This window comes from Equus quagga, chromosome 1, assembly GCF_021613505.1.
Source record: "Equus quagga isolate Etosha38 chromosome 1, UCLA_HA_Equagga_1.0, whole genome shotgun sequence".
In the NCBI taxonomy this organism is placed as follows: Eukaryota; Metazoa; Chordata; class Mammalia; order Perissodactyla; family Equidae; genus Equus; species Equus quagga.
The window spans coordinates 29,028,987-29,050,088 of record NC_060267.1 but is presented as its reverse complement, the minus strand read 5'-3'; the positions used below and the strand labels follow the sequence as shown (position 1 = coordinate 29,050,088).

The 21,102-nt window shown below is 38.8% G+C and overlaps 1 protein-coding gene across 8 annotated transcripts in view; it reads left to right on the top strand.

Annotated features, from left to right (window-relative positions):
• FGD4 (FYVE, RhoGEF and PH domain containing 4) overlaps nucleotides 1–21,102 on the top strand; it is a 193,457-nt gene that overhangs the window by 122,954 nt on the left and 49,401 nt on the right. For 5 of the 8 annotated variants that reach the window (XM_046668815.1, XM_046668809.1, XM_046668825.1 and 2 more), the window contains 2 exons: nucleotides 8,397–8,549; nucleotides 16,422–16,570. In XM_046668815.1, the coding sequence (XP_046524771.1) occupies nucleotides 8,502–8,549; nucleotides 16,422–16,570 (197 nt within the window). In that variant the 5' untranslated portion in view covers nucleotides 8,397–8,501. Of the gene's footprint in view, nucleotides 1–8,396; nucleotides 8,550–16,421; nucleotides 16,606–21,102 lie in introns of all 8 variants that reach the window. The other 3 variants (XM_046668791.1, XM_046668800.1, XM_046668850.1) reach the window with 1 other exon arrangement.

Sequence of the window (21,102 nt, the reverse complement as noted above, 5' to 3'; positions counted from 1 at the left end):
ATGTAAGCAGACAGGGCAGTCATAGGAGCAGGCGAGAGGCAAGGGCCTTAGGAAGCTGCAGGGAGGGGAGGCTAAGGCTCTGATCCCCTGATCCACTATCCTGGCATCGTACAGCATTGAGTATGAGACAAGTAATAATGATAGTAAATAGTTATATAGCACTTACTATGTGCCAGCAATTGCTCTAGTACTTTCCCTAGAATTTATTAAATCATAAGCCTCATAACACCCTTATGAGGGGGGTACTATTATGAATCCTATAAATCCTCATTTATAGATGAGGAAACTGAGGTACACAGAGAGCAAGTCAATCACCCAGCTAGTAAATGGCCAAGCCAGGATTAGAACCTAGGAAAGCAATAGTTAATGACTGAGCTGCCCTGGGAAGGTTTAAATTGCTGTAAGGGTATACTTAGTGCTTCACAATATATAATAACTAGTGCAATTGGCATGGAAATAGCCAAACTCATGCTTCTGTGGATCAAGAAAAACCGCCTAGGTGTGTGTGTGCATAGCATCCAGGCTGCCCTTTTGATACAGATGGTCATACTGGGGAAAGCTGACGTTAGTTATCAGGCCCTTCTGCACGTTAAGATACTTAGAGATCTTTGCAGTATGTTCATTAATATCAAAGCTTAAAACTGTATAAATCTTAGGCTCTGGAAAAAAACACGACTGCTTCAAAACTTGGCACTTAATCCGACTGCATGAATGGGCAGCTTCTCGGGGACATTTCTCATCACCAGCACAGCAGTTACACAGGATATTTTGATAGTTCGAGGGCCCAGTTTCTTCCACTTAGTTATGCTTAGCAATAAAAGAAGGAACCAAGAAATGGGTGTTATTATACATTGGAAACAATTTATCAGATAAAACACAGCAGTCTGTGAACCTTCTCCAACTTAAGGTGTGTCAGCTGGAACTGCCCTTTGCAAATGGGCGAAAAGAAACACGTGTAATTGATTGTGGCTTCTCTTTACTCCCACCTTCCGCTCTAGTCATGGCTGCAGACACAGTAATTTCTGGGCTTTAATTAGCAAGCGCCTTCTGTAATCTTCATTCTTAGTTGAATATAGCCAAAAGGAGAACCTCTATCATTGCGTAGTTGGAGGTGGGAGAGCTGCCTTGAGCTCCCTTCCTGATGGACGCAGGCAGATGCTGGAGGAAGTTCCATCTCCAACTAATAGGATGCTAAGCACAGCAGAACACACTGACAACCCTGGCCCAGCACCTGTCCAGAAGTCATCAGAGAACCGCGCTGTGAGCACGTCTATGCAGGGATTCATGGCACCTAATAAATGGTCCCCCTGAGGGTGGAGAGCAGGGGTTTGGACCCCTAGAGCCCACGTTGAAATTGTAATGACACATGAAGACTGTTACATGACAGGCACTGTGACCATGGTTCTCATCTGTGAGCTCCCACTCAAAACTGGAATTCTGACAAGCTCAGTGAGATGTGTTTTGGTTCATTTAACAGAATTCTAACTTTTAAGAGACCAGAAGCCGTAGCGTTCTTTAGAAATTTTACTGTTATCCTTTTCATCCCTTCTGGATAGTAAAAAAAATAATTCAGTAAATAGTTATGGAATGTGTTGCAGGAAAAGAAAATATTTTCGCTTGAAAACAAAAGGTATTTTTGTGTTTTTAAAGGCTATACATTTCTTATATCTCATTGCCTGCATACATTGTTGCATTTGCTTAAGAAAAATACAATAGTAACAACTGCCTTTTCACATCTTTTTGCTCATCCAGCTATGGGACATTTAAAAATATTAAATACGTTACCTACCTTCCAGGCTTATTTTGAGTTCGTGTTGCTTTGGAACTTTAAAGACCTCAAGCAATCTGCTTTTCCTGACAGTATAACATTCTCTAATTTTTAGTAGCATCAGAAGATGAGTCTGAAACACTGGCAGTTATAGTGTATTTTAGTTAGCGTTGCTAGTAAATGTAAGTAAAATTACAGAGTATAATAAACAGGAACATCTCAGTCATTGCTGAGATTTGTGGCTGCTGCTGTTTTTATCTGGATAGTCCCACAATTCCAGATGTTTGGAAATCTGCTGGGTTGTGAGGAAGATGACTGGAGCATAAGTTTTTTTCTAACTATGTAGAATTTGTAGAAATAACCTTGCATGTTTCAAAATTTAGAGAAGAATGGAAATGTTTGAACTTTTGTATAGATTGGGCTGTAAAACAGCTACATATCTAGAACTGGAATTAGAAAACATCTCTCATGAAATAGGAACTAAGAATGTAGGCAAATGAAGAGAAACTTGCCTGGAGTCTCTAGAATTCATTTGTTCAACAAATATTTATTGAGCATCTACTGTATGGCAGGTGATGTTCCTGGGAGACATCCGAACATAGGTCACTGCCTTCCCAGAATTAACATTCTAATTAGGGGAGACAGACAATAAGCAAAATAAGTAATGTAATTTTTCGAAGGTGATAAGTGCTATGGAAAAAAAATAAAACTGTAAAGCCAGTAAGAGTAGCAGGTATATTTATTCTGAGTGAAGTGTGGAGCCATTGGAGAATATTAAGCACAGGAGGGACATAATCTGACGGGTTTTTAGAAGGGGTCTCTCTGGTACTGGTTGAAAATGTGGACTGTCCTGGGGACAAGGGCAGGGTCAGGGAGACCAGGTGGAGGGTCTTGCTGTAAACCAGTTCAAGATTATGGTCATTTAGACCAGAATAGTAGCAGTGAAGGTTGTGGTGGCAGCTGGTAGAGTTAACAGAATTTCCTGATGGATAGGATGTGGAGTGTGAGAGAAAAAGAGAGGACTTGAGGATGCCTCCAAGCTTTTTGGCCTAAGGATAGAAAGCCCTTTGCCATTAACTGAATGGAAAAGACTGTAAAGGCACTTGGTTTGGGGTGAGAGTTGGCAAACGAGGGGGTCGGATTTGGGTATGTTGAGTGTGCTCTTAGACATACTAGTGCAGATGCTAAGTAGGCAATTGAATATATTCATATTTCTTGACTTTTTCTTCATTAAGCAAGGGATATACTTTTTTAATTAAATAATTTTTTAAAGATTTTTTTTTTCCTTTTTCTCCCCAAATCCCTCCAGTACATGGTTGTATATTATTTAGTTGTGGGTCCTTCTAGTTGTGGCATGTGGGACGCCACCTCAGCATGGCTCGATAAGCGGTGCCATGTCTGCACCCAGGATCCCAACTGGCAAAACCCTGGGCCGCCGAAGCGGAGTGCACAAACTTAACCACTTGGACACGGGGCTGGCCCTGGGGATATACTTTTTTTAATTTAAAAAATTTTAAATTGTGTTAAAAAATATGTAACATAAAATTTATCGTCTTAACCATTTTAAGCGTAGAGTTCATTGGCCTTAAGTCATTCACATTGTTGTGCTACCATGACCACCATCCATTCATAGAACTCCTTTCATCTTGTAAAACTGAAACTCTGTACCTATTAAACAATAACTTTCCATTCTCCCACCCTCTCAGTCCCTGGCGACCACCATTCTACTTTGTCTCTGATTTTACCTACACTGTATACCTCGTATAAATGGAATATATATATATATATATATAGTATTTGTGTTTTTTAACTGGCTTATTTCACTTAGCATAATGGCCTCAAGGTCATCCATGTTGTATCATGTATCAGAATTTCCTTCCATTTTAAGGCTGAATAATATTCCATGTGTGTATATACCACATTTTGTTTATCCATTCATCTGTCAACGGACACTTGAGTTGCTTCCACGTTTTAGCTATTGTGAATAATGCTGCTATGAACATAGGTGTACAAATATAAAGGATATGTTTTTTCACAAAATCTCTAATACCTATACTTGGTGACTTTCATAGATTTTTTTTTTTATAAAACCAATTTGTAAGTACATTGTCATTATAAAATATTTAAATGATATAGCTGTATAGACAGCAAAACATAAAAGTTTTCATTCCTTCTCTCCACCTACCCTCATCTCCAATTCCTAAATTTAAGTTTGCCATGTTACCTTGCATCCCTTTCCATGCATTTTACACATTTGTATATATCTTTCTTTTTTAAAAAAAGATCCTACTGTACATATTCTATAATTTTTGTCTTTTATTTAGTAGTGTCTTGGAGATCTTCCCATTCTTATTTTTGTTTTTCTGTTTTGAACAGCTGTGTATGATTCCATAATGTTGCATTGACTATCCATGTGCATATACTTTTACAAACACAAGATTATTTCTGTAGATGTGATACCTAGGAGTAGAATTCCCAGGACCAAGGAAATTTCTTAAACTGTCCGTCATATTTTCTTTTCTAAGATCCTTTGTGGTTTGCTTATTATTCTGGATAAACTTATTATTGAACTCTTGAAGTTTGGGAAACTGAAATAGTGTTCTGAAATAAATTTCCTGGCTGTGAATTTATTCCCCTTGGCAAAAGAGTTGTGAACTATGCGCCTTATAACCTTAACGGCTTTACTTATTTACTTTTTAAGGGCAGTTGATCTCATAATCTAGGCATTTTAGGTAGTGCATGCGGGATATGACCCTTATCCAGAATCTGTGGGACAAAAAGGTAGTTTTTGAAGGGATGATAGGAAAAGACTGTTGAAAAATACCTTATAAAAATAGAGTATTTTCCAGTGGAGAAACCTGGCAGACACCACCTTACCCAGTGACCAAGGTCGATAATCACATAGATCCTATGTAATGATGCAATGCAGTGAAATGGGTACCTTGCCTCTGTGAGGTTTCTTCTGTCAAATCTGTAAGCCCAGTTTAATCATGAGAAAATATCAAATAAATCCAATTTGAGGGACATTTTACAAAATACCTTACCAGTATTCTTCAGAAGTGCCAAGGGTCACGCAAGACAAGCAAAGACTGAGTCCCTGTCGCTGATTGGAGTACACGAAGGGGACAGTGAGAACTAAATGCAGCATGGTATCTGGGATTGGATCCTGTGACAGAAAAAAGATGTTAGTAGAAAAATTGGTGAAATATGAATAAAATCTGTAGTTGGTACTGTGCCAATATTAAATTATTAGTTTTGATAAATATTCCATGATTATATAAGATGCTAACATTAGAGAAAGTTGGGTACAGGATTTTGATAAATATACCATGATTGTATAAGATGCCAACTTTAGAAACCAGGGTGCAACTCTCCTATAAATCTAAAATTATTTCAAAATAAAGTGGGGTTTTTTTCTAAAGATATTTCTTTACTTCTGGACAATGTACTCTTAAAAAGGTTTTCTCCCCTAGAAAACTACTTCTGTCCCCTTAAATCCAAGAGATCCTCTTGTCCTGAGGGGTGGAGTCCGAGATCTTCTGTGCTAAAGACCTGGTGCCATTGGAGAGATGTTATGGATAGGTGAGGCAGTGTAGACGAGGCCATAGCAAGGCCATCGAGATGTGACCTGAGGTCATGGATACCGTGGTGGGCTATCAGGGCCTAAAGAATGAGAGCACTGAAAGGGCTTGGCTGTGGGATGGATGGATGGCCGGAGAGAGAGTCCACCCTTAAAATGTGAAAGAACCATTCAAGAATGATTGGGCAAAAGATAACAGCCCAACACAAAGTTTTGCAAATAGGAAACAAAGTTACCCTAACCAGTCTGAAGGGTTGTCTGCTACTCGCAAATGTCATGGAAAAGACAGATATATGAAAGTTAAGTGATAGTGGCGAGCTCTCCATTGGAACAGGGAGCCTTACGCAGTCGAAGATGAGTCAGGATTAACTGAGAATCTCTGAGGAGCCCCTGCAGTTAGCGTATGTCTAGACGTTCCTTGCAGGAGATATGACCCAGAAGTCATAAGTGAGTAACCCAAAGACAGAGGAGCGCAAAATGGTTAGGATCAGTGACTAAAAAGGTTACCAATCCTCAAGAGGAGAGAGAATTTAAATAGGACCCCTCCCTCCATGCTAACTTAATGTAGTTAACTAGTTAGTTGTATCTGTGCCTAAGATAACTGTTTAATCACTCCTACTGATTCTTGGTAAATCGGAATCTAAAAGCCTCTACAGTTAATAAAAACATTTCTTGAATGGGTGGACCATCTGGTTACAATTTGGGTTTCCTTCCCTGTTATGCAACTGGCACCCAAATAAGGACTGTCTCCAAATGTGAATAGGCCGAGTCAGTCATCAACAAGCAAAAAAGAAGTTTTACTTTTTATTGCTCGCATCCAAGATGTGAGAAGATGAAGTATTTACTGAAACGCGGCTTCTTTTAGGCAAACTCCCTTTACCATGATGCGTTGGACCTAGACCAGTGGTTGCCAAGCTTTTCCTGTAAAAGGCCAGATAGTAAATATTTTTAGCTTTGCAGCCACATATGGTCTCTGTTGTATATTTGTCTCTCTCTCTTTTTTTTTAAACAACCCTTTAAAAATGTGTTTTCTGTATCTTTCACATTTTCCTGCTTTGTGGTAGTAGTTAAAGTTTGGAGACTGGTTTTAATGATCCGAAATGAAGTTTCTGGCTATGGATTTGTTGCCACTGGCAAAAGATTTGTAGTCATGTCATGACTGGGTTTATAAGAAAATGGATGTGTAGTTGATCTCCTACTGCAGGCATTTTGGCACATTCATGTGATATTCTCTAATAAATGAGACACTTGTAAAACCCATCGTATCCTGAAAGTCTGCTATCCAGAAATTAAGTGCCTAGTTTTCAATTTCAAATTATTATTCAAGACATGTTTTGTTTCTAATAATTACTACTTTAATCTTTTTAAATGTAACATTGGTGATCTGTTTTTTTAAAGATTCAATTTAATTTGTTTTCTCATTTAACCTATTACTGCCCCCCTTTTATAGTTTAAAGCTGCATTCTTGCTTTTGCACTGTCTCATTTTACAGTCTTGTTACAGTTTCTGACTCTCTTTCACTGTTTCTGCCCCTAGACCGTGCTTGACTAGACCCCAGCAGGTGGCCTTTAGGATACTAAGCCTTTCTTAGGATCACTGTGGAACAAACATCCTAATACCCCTAAGATGGTTTGCTGTGGATTTTGCAGATATACTTTGCTTTTCACATGATTTTTCTAACAAAGTAGATAAGATCACACATTTAAAGATTTGAGCTTTTACTTCTTTTGTTTACAATTTTAGTAATATGCTGTCAAATAATCTCCCATAAATCTTGCTTTCAAAGTCTTTGTTGTGTTTGGCTAAACAATGCTTAATCCAGCTGGCAGCCCATTTTAGCAGAATGGTGTGTGGTGAAAACCTATTTAACTTGTTTTAGTACTGGGTCTCTAATAACTTTTCAGAAAATACTTGGAATTGTTAATATCTTCTAAAATTTGTCTTACCAAGGTAAATTTTAAGGAGAGCACAGCAAATAAAGCAGCAGTGTGGTTTTTAATCAATACTATTTAATAGTCAATTGAAATGAAAGGGAATTTTTTTACTCAGTAGAAAACTGATTGGGGTTTATTAGCTTTTCTTGTTTTGAGTAATAATTAAGGCATTTTATTTTTCATAGTTCTCTCTTTAGATATTTGGATTCTGTAAAAATGACACTCTTTAACAAATGATAGTTTCTTAAATGGCATACGTTTATTTCGTGGTCTTGAATTTCCTGGTAGAAATTTTATTTTCTCCTTAGTGCAGTCCAGTCTATTCTTAATATCACCATGTCAACTAGAAGAAAGGGAAATTTGGTGTGAGTAGAAAGCGAAAACACTGACATATGATTTCTTAAAAAGTCTCTGAAATTCAACATTTAACTTCTTTTATCAGAAGCATCTTGTTCATCTATGTCTCATGATGTATTTCAGTGTTTTGAAGAACATTTTGGGGTTTTGGGTTGTTAATAAATCTGACAGTGTTATCTGTATAATCTCACCATGATTTATTTTAGAAAACGTGGGTATTATTAGCTTATACGTGTTGATTTGGAGTCTGAGTAAGCTAGTGAGTTGGGGGTGGGGGAGGAGTGTATTTGTTCGTTTCTAATCCAGCCATTCTTCTAGAGTCTGTAGGTCAGCTGTCATGTTGGTGCTTTCTTGCTTTGTTCTTCTGAGTCACTCGTTGACTGGTGACTGACTGGATGCTGGAAAGGAACGCTTTTAACAGATTAGTACCGGGGCCCTCTGGTCCTCTCCTTCGCCGGCATAGTAGCAGCTGCATTCTGCCCTTTCCATGGCCCTGTAAGGAAAGGAGGAATGTGTGTGTGTGTGTGTGTGTGTGTGGCAATCTCTGTCAACATGCATTATAAGGTTTCTCAAGCACATGGAATGAGATCTTTCCCAAGAAAACTATTTGCCGAGGCCAGCACATGTCCGAAAAGTATTTCTATGCTTAGTCTTATAACTGACTGTTTGTGTTTTATGGGGTCAGAAGAAATTTAAGTCACAAGACACAGTTGTGCTCCGCCTCTGTATTTACCTGCCCTTTCTTTTCGAACTCCAGGCAGCAGCACCTGTCCAAAGATCACTGTAGATCCGCCTGGTTTGAAAAGCAGCACAACCACGCTGGTTGATCAGAATGCATCTGATGAAGAGGCTCAGGGAATAAATGGAAGAACGCCAGCAAAACACTCAGCTGCAAGTCCAAAGCCACAAGGTACGCTGATCGGGGACTTTTGATCAGGTGGGGTGCATTGTTCACCCCTGAAGGCTGCCCAGAAGAATGATGACACGAAGAAAGAGTTTTAAGCTATAAATGGGAGGAATTGGGTGCATTTACTTTTTCAGGAGAAAAGTGAGTCTGTGGAGCGTCTCAGGCAGAGTTGGTTATTTGCTCCTGAAACACTTTATACATTTCTTTATATGGTTCTTTTCAAGTTGCTGCAATTGTTTATGTGTCCCCTTAAGGGGACTATGATCTCTTCATGCATCGTGCTTGACCTAGTACAGAACCTAACTTACTGTTTGCGTAAAAAATGTGTAACAAATGAACGTGTGTTTGAAAGTACTGTCAGAAAGTCATTATGACTTGATAGATGTCAGAGGATCTGTGAAATAGATCATTCTAAAATAATGCTTAACATACTTAGCAAGAACGCGATTTTACAATATTAAGGAACTCGGGCTTGAAAAGGCTTCTTAGTAAAGTCATCCACAGAAATTAAGAGTAAATGGTCCGTCCATTCAGGAATTGAGCAGCCATCAGGGGAAAAAATTATAATGGTGGAAACCTGTGAATGTTTTTTCATTTCCTTTTATGAATAAATTTCTAGTGAGCCAGGTATTAACTTTGGGAAGAACAAAATTATAGTTTTGATGGTAGAGAGCAAGCCCTTTTGAAATGTAACACAAAGCTAAGCTCCACTATGGCTTAATGTGTAGTTTCTTCCTAATAGATTTTCATGTATACCGCATGCTGAACATTCAGCCAAGAAACAGTACTGGGCATTTTCAGCATTACTATACTTTGGAAGAATCAATTTATATTTGGTTTATTTTGTATTTGCTTTGGTCTCTTTCCTTTCTTGCAAAGAAAAAAGTGTGATAGAGAACACGTTATAAAAGAACTGGTGTTACTCTTTAAAGTTCTTACGTTTTAACGATTTCTGAAAGAGACCTTTCAAAGGAGTTTTAGATGGAATCTTCCAGGTTATGGGATATTTTTCTTTTTATTCTCGCTGCAGTGGTGATATGGGGTATGTCTATTAAGCAAGGTCAAATAATTGATGATTCAAATGCAAGCCCATTCATGAGATTGTAACCTTTTCTTTTGACTATACTCCTCCCTTTCACATTGATGTGAATATGAACATAGAGGGTTTTTTGATCACGATTTAAGTCATTTTATTTGCAAAATACAAAATTCTATCTTGGTCATTAGACCTGAGCTGACAAAGATCAAATGAGGTAAGAATGTAAAAAATGAGTACAGTTCAATTTTATGTAAGTGCCGAGATCAAAAGCAAGAATTTCATTATTTATAGAACCTCTTTTTGGAAGATGCATTGCATTACCTCATTGTTTTTCATAGTTCATTGAGATAAATCATAGTGTCCTTCCTGAGTTGCCATGTGCCAAAGTAATCATATTCTTTAGGGAGACAACACTTGACCTTGCTTTTGCCTTTTGTAGTTATAGTAAAGTCAATATATTGCTATTTAAATACTTATTTACTTCCTACCTTGAATATGGGTTCATATATGTAATTTTACGTAGCTACAGGGAATATTTCCAGATATTAAATCTCATGGAGTATTTTGTTTTCTTTTTCATAATACTCTCACTCATTGTTTGGCCCTTCCCTGCCCCCTCCCCACCCTTAACCTTGACATTTTCATATTTCCCCATTCCTGCTTTATTTTTTCTCAGTCATGGCGCTCTGACCCACTATGCGTTTGCTCATCCATGTTGGTTTTTTCTGCCTTTTGTACTGCTGCACCCTCATGCCCAGCCTAGCGTGCAGGCCTTCAGTAATACTTGTTGAGTGAATCCCTGCTCCGTCACCACATTTCCCCTACTTTGTTTCTGCTGTTCTTTGTTTCAAACTTAAAATGTGCACCATATAGAAAGCAAGGTCCCTGAAAAGGGTTACCTCTTGGTATTGTGAAATCAGCCGCCAGATAGATTGGGCACTACTTATTGACCAATAATAAGTGTTCCCCACCCCCTAGTGGAGAGGAGCTACTTTTAATTTCTCCAAACCCTGAAGAACATTTGGCCGAGGACGGGAAAGGAAGGGGACATTCTATGGGGACTTCCTGTGCAGAGGAAGGGATTCACACTGACACCTTTGTTCCCACTTCATTGCCAATCCCTTACAGGTTGTGAATGGTGAAGCTACTGAGCCTTCAAGATCCATTATGTGATTTTAATTTAATTTTGAAGACTCTTATTCTAGATCAGTGGCTCTCAACTGGAGACACTCCCCCTCTCCCCTCCAGTGGTATGGTCTGGAGACTATTGCTTGACACAACTTGTGGAAGCTGCTATTGGCATCTAGCGGGTAGAGACTATGGTGGCTGCTCAACATCCTGCAGTGCACAGACCAGCTCCCCCTGCCCCCCAAGAATCATCCGACCTGAAATGTCAATAGTTTAAGAAACTGATCTGGATCCTAAAGAGCTCATAATTAAATCTAGTTTGTTTGTTTCTCATATGGAGTGCTAATAATATCATAGCTGTAATTAATTTTGGTGATTTTTTTTTTAAAAAGAGAGACAATATCGAATGCCTTTATTAGTGATGATTGTGTAGTAATGTGTCTGGAACAATATCAGGTTTATGTTTGTGTTTATTAATTACCAATAAGTAAATAATTTTGAAGAATTATAGTTTTTAAAAGGATAAAAGAGCTAAGTTCTGCTTGGAGATTAGATAAGCTTGCCTTTAAATCTAAATTGGAGCCTGTAGATTTTGAAATGGATTCCTCCGGTAGTTGGGGCTTGTTTTGCCTGGCCTCAGAAAATGCCCTAAGGCCTTGGAAAACAATGGTTTATTCACTCCATACCAATCCTACCAGTCAAACAACAAATAAATTACTGAGCAGCTTCCAACATAAGTCTTTCTTCTTGTTCACCATTTTTAATATTGGCCTATTTCCTGCCATGCTAGACATAACTCAAAATAACTTCCTTAAGCAATTAAAGTTTATAGTTCTTTTTCTCTTAGGAGCTTTGACCCACAACATTCTCCACAGTTAATTATTTTGATACAGCCACATATTGTCACTTCTCAATGACTAATCTAAATGTTTAAAACCGTTTCATGAACTTGGAAATGCACATTATTGTTTGAATAATTTAAATAAATGTAAAATACTCATACCTATTTCATTTGCTTCTAAAGTAAAGCATTCTACGTGTAATGTTCCATTCTTAAAGTTGTTGTTGGAGGTGGCTCAGTGGTTAAGTTTGTGCGCTCCGCTTCCGTGGTTTGGGGTTCGCCAGTTCAGATGCCAGGCACGGACCTACGCACCACTTGTCAAGCCAAGCTGTGGCAGGTGTCCCACATATAAAATAGAGGAAGATGGGTACAGATGTTAGCTCAGGGCCAATCTTCCTTAGCAAAAACAGAAGGATTGGTGGCAGATGTTAGCTCAAGGCTAATCTTCCCCAAAAACAAAAAAAAGTATTTGTTGTTGTTAGTGCTGTCAAGTCAATTGCAACTCCTAGCGACCCTGTGCACAGCAGAACAGAACCCTGCCCGGTCTTTTTGTGCCATCCTCACCTTCTGGCGCTGTATCAGACAATGCTCCACTGCTATTCATAGGGCCAGTTTTTTCAGAAGTGAGTGGCCAGGTCCTTCTTCCTAGTCTGTCTTAGTCTGGAAGCTTCATTGAAACCTATCCACCATGAGTGACCTTGCTGGTATTTGAAATCCAGGAGGCATAGCTTTCAGCATCACAGCAACACGCAGTATGACAATGACAGGTGGATGGTGTGGTTCCCTGACCTGGAGACAAACACAGGCCAGGATGGTGAGAATGCCTAATTTTAACCACTAGACCACCAGGACTGGCTGTTCTTAAAGTATAATATGGTATAGACTTAAAGTGCATTTATATATAGCCAGCTTTTGTTTTTCAGAGTAAGTAAAAATAAGAGTAATTGAAATCTAGTAGTAATCTCCAAATTAAACTGGTAATTAGTTTCTCTTTTCACTCTCAATGATTATTTTGCGTACTTGGAAATTTCTGAATAATTTAATTCTTTTGTTCTATTTACTGTCTGTAAAATGGCTGGAATAGAGCCCATTTTATTTGCAGTCAACTAGATATCTCAAACTTACCGTGTCCAAAACTGGACTACAGGTCTTCTCTCCAAAGATTGCTCTACCTGTGTCAGCTGATGACAGTTCCTTCCTTCCAGTTGTTCAGGCCAAAGGTCTCAGAGTCATCCTTGACTCCTCCTCGTTTCTCTCATACCTCACATTTAATCTATCAGGAAATCTACTTTTAAAATATACCTGGAATCCAACTGTTTCTTACTGTCTCCTCCCAAGCACCACTCTGTCTTGCCTGAATTTCTGTGGTAACCTCTTAACTCTTCATCCCGCTTCTTACCCTGCTCCCCTACGTTCTCAACACAGCAGCCAGAGTGATGTTGTTGGAATTTGTCATATCATCTCACTTCTCTGCTCAGAACTCTGCAGTGACTTCTCATTTCACTCAAAGTCACAATCCTGACAGTACTCCTCAAGGCTCTACATTATCAGGCCCTCCCTCTGACCTCAGTGCCTGCTCTTCCAGTCACAGTGGCCTCCAGACCTTAGCAGCCTCTAGATTTCACCCTACGTGATGGAATGTTCTTCCCCGAATGACTCCCTCAACTTCTTCAAGTCTCCCTACACTCTAGATCCCCTCTCGCGGTTGTTTTAGCCTCTCCTCCCCCATTTTTCTCTTCGCTCTTACCACCTTCTGACATGTAGTTTGCGTAGTATGTTTTTTGTTTCTTGTCTTTCCTTTTGTTTATTGATATGATTGAGTGCTTAGATCTCAATAGGCTTTCAATAAATATTTGTTGAATTAATGAAAAAGTAAAACTTTTTTAAAAAACCCTGTATAGATGTGTAAGAATTTCTCTAGGATGTGTATTTTGGAAATGTCAAGTTTTTAATGGTTGTATTAATTTGTACCCCCTCTCAAAATGTATGCGAGTTCACATTGCTTCTTATCCTCACTGACACTTGGTATTGTCAGATTTAAATTTTTGAGTTAATTGATGGGGCTGAAGTGATATCATATTGTGTATTTCCCTGATTATTGGTGAGGTTGAGCACTGTGCTTCCTGTTTATATCCTTTGGGCTGCCGGGGGGAGAAGAGTTTTAGACATAATCAACTGGAGGCACTGATGGCACAGCTAGGAGAGGTCTGGAGAGCATTTAGAAATGTTGACCTCCAGAGTGCAAAAGAAAGACCAGAAATGGGAGTGGGGGCAGGGAGGCATCATTTTCACTCGTCAGTTAAGTCTTTTGAGCAGAGCATGCATCATTTTCCTTTAAGACAGTGTTTCTGACACTTTAGCCATTCATATACCCTCTTGAGATTTTTGTCATATCCATGTAGCATTTGTGCTCTTTTATTAAAAATGTGTATATTTACTGATTTACTATACCTTTGGATTGTCTCCCTTGCTGAAATAGATGCCTCCTCTGTGCTTCTAGAATAACTGTGTACCCAGTGCCCACCTTTAACGTTATTAAGCTGTCTCCCTACTAGAATATGAGCTCCTTGGTGACACAATTAACTAGTGCCTGCATGAATTCCACAAATTTGCCAGGCCCTGTACAGGTAGTTAATGTGAATACAGTTGTGATCAAAACAAACATGTTCCTAACCCTCATGGAACTCCAGCCTTGTGGAGGAGGAAACTTTGCATATATAATGTATTTAAAATTTTATTGCTGATCTATTTATTACTAATTAATAATCATATAATAATTTATTATAAGCACTTTGTAGAAAAAGCACACGGTACTATGAAACAATTTAAGAGAGAGGCATAATTAAGATGAAAAAGTGGGTCGAGTCATCTCTGAGAAAGTGACCAGCTGATATGTATCATTTTATTTGAGTCTTTCAAGTATCTAACAGTGTGTGGCACATAATAAATAAGAAATGTTCAGGGTCGGGCCACATGGTGCAGCTGTTAAGTTTGCACTTTCTGCTTCGGCGGCCTGGGGTTCGCCAGTTCAGATCCCATGTGTGGACATGGCACCGCTTGTCAAGCCATGCTGTGGCAGGTGTGCCACATATAAAGCAGAGGAAGAGATGGGCACGGATGTTAGCTCAGGGCCAGTCTTCCTCAGCAAAAAGAGGAGGATTGGCAGCAGTTAGCTCAGGGCTAATCTTCCTCAAAAAAAAAAAAAAGAGAAATGTTCACCGAAGAAACTCTAGATGGATGTGTTATTTTATAACAAATTTTGCACACAGAATTATAAAGAACATATTCACTTCCTTCTTTAAAGATTTTGGTTAAGAATGTTGAAATTATTCCTTATATTAAAACTTTTGTGGTCGGATGTTGTCCTTGTTTACTGTTTTGGTACATGTTTGTTCTACACAGGAAATTTTTCCTTAAAATTAACAAATATAACATTTATATAATCACCTACCTTCCCAATGGATACAATTATATTAACCATCCCCCCTGAGCATATCTTGGAAAATAATATCGTTTTCATGAAAAGAAGCATGTCATGTTTTTATTGGGATTTTCTTCTGTTTGTGTTGAAAGCGAGCGGGGTGAATTAATTGTTACACCTGTAGCTAATTGTGATATATATTTTTTCTTCTCTGTAAGGATTGATAACTGGCACAGAAATGATGAAATCTAGGCCGGTGAGCATCAGGCAACTGTTAGCTGAGTTTATAAAAGAGATGAGATTCCTGAAAACCAGGGTAACCAGCTAGGGGAAAATGGGGCATGTAATTAGAAGGAGACATGATTCCCCACCCTTCTTCCAGAAGTAAGAAGAGTGGTCTAAAAAAAGAAAAAAGGATATAATTCTATTTGATTAGTTAGAACCAGTTATAGAAAAATACATATGTGTTATAATCTTTTACCTAGAATGTCGATCTAAGAGAAAAGTTATATTGGTTTTCAAAATTGAAGTAATTCCCGTCCTGATTAAGCTCTTATGGCATATTATGTTTTCCTGTTTGTAGAGTTTCTGTTAGGGGAAATTTTATAGATTTTAATATTTCAGGAAATGATCTGTTCCTATTCTGTTAACTGAGTGAAGGACTTATTAGTAAGCAGATGATTTGTGGTATATTGATATAAGCCAACTCTTAATGTAGCAGACAATAAGAATAGAATTTCTGTATCCCCCTTTTGCTAGATTTATGAGAGAGAGTGCTGATAATGGAAGGAGCCAGAGTCTGGGTGCCAGTCATAAAATCAGATTAGCCTTGTTCCACCAGGCCAATCACTTAACCTCTCTAAGCCTTTATGGACTGTAAGAGGCAAGAGGCAAATAATGGCACCTACCTCAGAAGACTGTAAAGTAAAAAATTTTATCTAAGATCAAATGAAATAAGGTGCTTTTGTAAAGTGGGGAATGCTATAATAATGCAACGTTATATTACTGTTGTTTGTTACTGTTTTGTTGGCTTTACTGTTTAACTTACTAGCTCTTGGTTCTAGTATGTCTCTTACTCACTCTATTATTAGAAGCTTGTTTTGTAGCGAGCAATGTATCCCTAAGAATTAGTTTCAAATTTAGCACTTTCTTTTCTCTATTCAGATAAATAACTGCTCTATTATCTCTAATAGAGTTTGCAATGCCATAGCCATATGTAGATCCCTAGGTGTTTAATAATGGCATATTTAAAATGACCTAAAAGTAAAAGAAGCACTTGAATCTTGGAGGTAGGATTTCCACAGGACACAGAGAAAATATCCAACGTAGATAAGGGTCCCTTGGTTAAGTTTCAGTACAAATTTGACAGACCCCTAAGACACCAGAATTTTTTTTTAAGGAACAAATAACAGTGAAATCTGAATTCTATTAATTCTTTTTCTACAGTGCCTCCAAAGCCATTACATCTGCAGAATTCTCCTTCGTCCAATATACACCAAACCCCCAGGCATAAAGCTTTATCTAGTGCAAAACCAAGGATGGAGGAAGTTAAACCTGCCTCTGCTTCTTGTGTCTCAAAAGAAAAACCCAGTAAGGTATCAGATCTCATCAGTCGCTTTGAAGGAGGCAGGTAAGAGCTAATTTACAATGGGAGAAGGCAGAGGGGAGAAGAAAGCCGGTTTTCGAAAAAGAGATGATGGAGTCATCAATTTTCTAAATCAAAAATAGAATATCTTATTCCATTAGGTTTGGTAAGCCTTTAGAAAGAGTGAATTTTTAAAATATTTAATCTTGCACTAATGTGAATTGTCAGTTACTATATATTACCTCTGTACAGCACACTATGCCATCAGCGTTTTCATCCCATTGTGTGCTATATACAACTGTAGATAACCTCTGTCTCGTTCCTCTGTATCTCTGTATATCACGCTGTGTGTTACTCCATGTGGGTCAGTCTCTTGGTCACTGGATATCTGGGTTGGAAAGGCAGGAGGCTGTCTCTTTCTTTTTGTTTCTCCCTTTGTATGTTTGTAAATGTGACTCCTGTGAGTCTGTCCCATCTCCGTGGCCTTCTTTTCTTTCCGACCCACTTTATTCACATGAGTCTTCTATATCCATTCAGTTTCTCTTTCCCTCTCCCCATCCCCTTGTACTGTACTAAGTTTTGAGAAAAGATGTTGCCAACAGCAAAATTCATGCTACATTTCAGTTTTGTGTTCATTAGATATAATTTTATATCTTTCGTCCTAATGTTTCAAAAAAGGTAGGTGAAATATTGTATATTTCTCACTTAAAGATAAACACAAACTCACGTAAGTCACTTTTCTGCTTATATGACCCTCAATAGTTTTTTCTTAGAACTCCTGCCACTGAGTTAAATAGAATTTTAAAAAATTTTTGTCAGGAGCATTTTATTTTTATATGTCACCAAAAGTCTCATGAATATAATGAAACAGAACATATATAACTTCACTTTCATCCTTGAATTCAAATATTTCTATTTATTTCAGTGTAATATTTGGGAATGGTTTCCCATTAGGTGACTTTATTATTTCTTTGCAGGATTTATTGTTATTTATGCAATGGATCATAGCTTGGAAATACTTTCAAAATTTTCTGGAAATTGTGACCCAGTACAAAACTGCAGTGTCCCTTGTTTAAAATGAGACTATATTTAGTAACAGGTTCTGGAGAAAAGTAGTTCAGAAGCCTGTCTTCATTTTTCATTCCCAATCTATTGTGGGAACTTGAGTCATAAATATTTAAACTTCAACATCTCCCCCTCCGAAGTAGGATTTTTAAAACCTTTGCTATCTTATAGTAAGCTTTACTAAAATGATTTAATTCCACTTAAAAATTTGTTTGTCAAGGCAAGTTGATTCAGTAGCACAGAGAGCGACCTGTCGTGTTTGCAGGCTCCCAGGACCATGTTCAATGACTGCATAATGTAAGCAGGCACTGGAACCCTGGCTCCTGTCCATAGTGCATTCTAGAGCCGGGATCCCCAGCTTTGGAGGTAGCTTTGGGAAGCCCTGAATGGGTCAGTATTCCAAAGGTTAAGTCCTGTGAACGTCACAATTTTGGTAACCCACTCTTTGCATTCCTCTCCATACATGAAATGTACACAATTTTTCCACTTATTAATATGGTTTCTTTTACTTTTTCAGACTTCGCAGATTCAAAGTCATTTTTTGATATAAAGCTTGAAGGTGGGCGCTAAGAGATGTGCTATAATTTATGACATTTTAAGTAAACTTGTTCCTAAGCGCAGATAGGATGTCATGTGGGCATTTTGGCAGATCTGGTAAAGGGGTATTACTTGTGGCAGAGTCCACTGCCAATACAAAAAATAATCATATGTTCTTAGTGAGGTATTACCAGTAGGAACTGGCTCTTAAAGTGTCTAAAGGGGTTAGTGTTGCGTTGGGTCTATGGGACTTTAGTGGGAAGTTTGCATTTCCTTTTGAGGGAGGTCCGCATGCTGCAGTGTAGCTCCTGGGCTCCGCCCCAGTTCTTACCGCTCTAAGTATCACTTTGTGGACTAGAGGGAGGTTCGGCGGACTCTGAGTTACCACGGTAAATTGACAAAAAGAAAAATGTCTGTTGTAGTGGGGTAATAGAAGATGGTACGGCACTGTTAAGACCTTACTCCATAGTTTGCCTCTTTGCAATAATCTAAGTAATTGTTTTATTGAGATGAGTGATTCGGAGGATGTATTTGGAGCAAGTGAATTTTATGTATTTTTTTACTGTGGTTACTTTTTTTCCCCCTTTTTTGAGAGTAAGAGAAACTAGTCTTTTTAACCTATAAAAGACTTCAGGATTTTGGAAAGAAATGAATAACATCTTCCCTCAAAACTGAACATTGGTTTTTCCCAAGGATACCGCAAGGGCAACTGTTTTTCCCCGTGGTTTGGCATCCACAAAGCAGCAGGAATCTGCTACGGATTGGTTCACCACTGCTTTCACTAAGTTTCCCTCCCCAGCCATCCCTGCCCCACCCCCACACGCATATCCTCTGGATATCACTTATTACAGGAAATTCCTGCCTCTCGTCCAAAACAGTCCTTTCCAAAAATCCTAAGCGAGCCCAAAGTTTGGTTCAGAGGATCTGCTGAGGATTTTTCCACTGGCTTGCTGGACACTGATGTGGAAAAGGAGGACAGTTTGAATCAAATCTCCAAGGACTGCTTGAGAAATTATCTACACCTAAGGGACACTCTCCTAAAAGGCAAATGTCAGTGGTAGAGTGTATCACATTTATTTATGCTGACAACATTCAACTTTTATACATATATGACATTTTCCCCTCCCCAATTTTCCCTTCCCTTCCTGTGGTGCTGAACTTTACCATGTCTTTCTTCCTCCCTTATTACTTTCTTGCTGTCGGTTGTTGTTCCCTGTTCCATTCTCCAGTCCAGGTCAGCAGTGTCTGGGAGGAGTGGAGTGAAGGGAGGCGGTAACGCACATCTCAGCATTGTCCATGGACCTTGCTGCTGCCCTCTCCCCACCTCCTTCAAACTCGTGACCTCTACCTGCATTCAGGAAGAGGCCAGCCCTGAACTTGCGTCCCACGTTTTGTATACAGCCTACTCACCTGCTCCTCACTCCATCCTTCATGTTCCAGTGTGTTATGACATGGGGTTAAGACCATGGCATTTAGAGTCAGACTTCACAGTTTTATTTTTGTCAGGCATGTGACATTGGCCACATTATGTAAGTTTCTAAGCCTGGATTTCTCTATTTATGGCGTCCCTCTTATGGAATTATTATGAAGATGAAACAAGATAATTGATTTAAAGGGCTTAGTGTAGTTTCTTGCGCTTAATAAATGTTAGCTGCTATTATTGAATTACTGTCATGATCATCATCACAATCACAGTTATTCATTGTTCATTGAGTATTTATTGAGCACTTTCCATGTGTCAAGTGCTGTGCTAAGAGCGGGGGATAAAGCAGAGAACAAGACAGGCAAGTGCTACACCCTTAGAGAGTATTATTCTGTATTTACTTTTTCTCCTCATTAGGTTGCAGGAATCTCTCCAAAACTGCAGCCCAGAGTTTTATTTTCTCATCCCTGGAATCCTAGATTAAAATGCTATGTGAATACTGCCATAGGAACATTGTTATATATTAGCAGTTAGGTTCCACTGTACTATTAGAATTATATATATTGTCAAGTAATAATAAGGGCTTTAAAGAAAAATAAAGTAAAATGTGTAGTTAGTGGTGGAGTATGCTGTAATAGATAGAATAACCCAGGAAAGCCTCTTTGAGGTGACATCTGAGCAGAAACCTGAATGAAAGGAAGGAGTGAGCCACACCAGTGTCTTGGGGAAGATAGTCCTGGGCACAGAGGATAGCAGCTGCAAAGACCCTTACTTGCACATATTTGCTTATTGGGAATCAGGAACAGCGAGGAGACTAGTACGGCAAGAGCTCAGCAAGTGAGGAGAGGGTAGAATTTAATGAGGTGGGACTGGAGTGTCTAGGATCTTGTAGGCCATGGTCAGGATGCTAGATTTACCTTTAGGTGTGTGGGGAAGCCCTCACAGAGTCTGGTCTCTGTGGCTGCCTCAGAGAGACTGGATTGGAGGGGATCAGAAGTGGAAGCAGAGAGGGGCTGGTCCTGTGGCCAAGTGGTTAAGTTCACACGCTCTACTTCAGCTGCCCAGGGTTCACATGTTCGGATCCTGGGTGTGGACCTACACACTGCTTCTCAAGCCATGCCGTGGCGGCGTCCCACATAGAAGAACTAGATTGACCTACAACTAGGATACACAACTATGTACTGGGGCTTTGGGGAATTTAAAAAAAAAAAAAAAAAAAAGAGGAAGATTGGCAATAGATGTTAGCCCAGGGCCAGTTTTCCTCAAACACACACAAAGTGGAGGCAGATGAGTTAGGAGGCTGTGGTGGCATGTGTAATAAAGTTTTTGAGAATCTGTGTTCTGCTTTCCAAACAAAAATAGCCTTTGGTTTCTAACCTGTTCATAAAGTGAGGTCTGACTATACTTGTTTTTAAAATGTTAAGAAAGTAAAAATCTTGGGAAAATATGGTTTTATTAAATATAAATATTTCTCACATCTAAGTCTTTACTAACTAGCCATATTGATAAACAGCCCA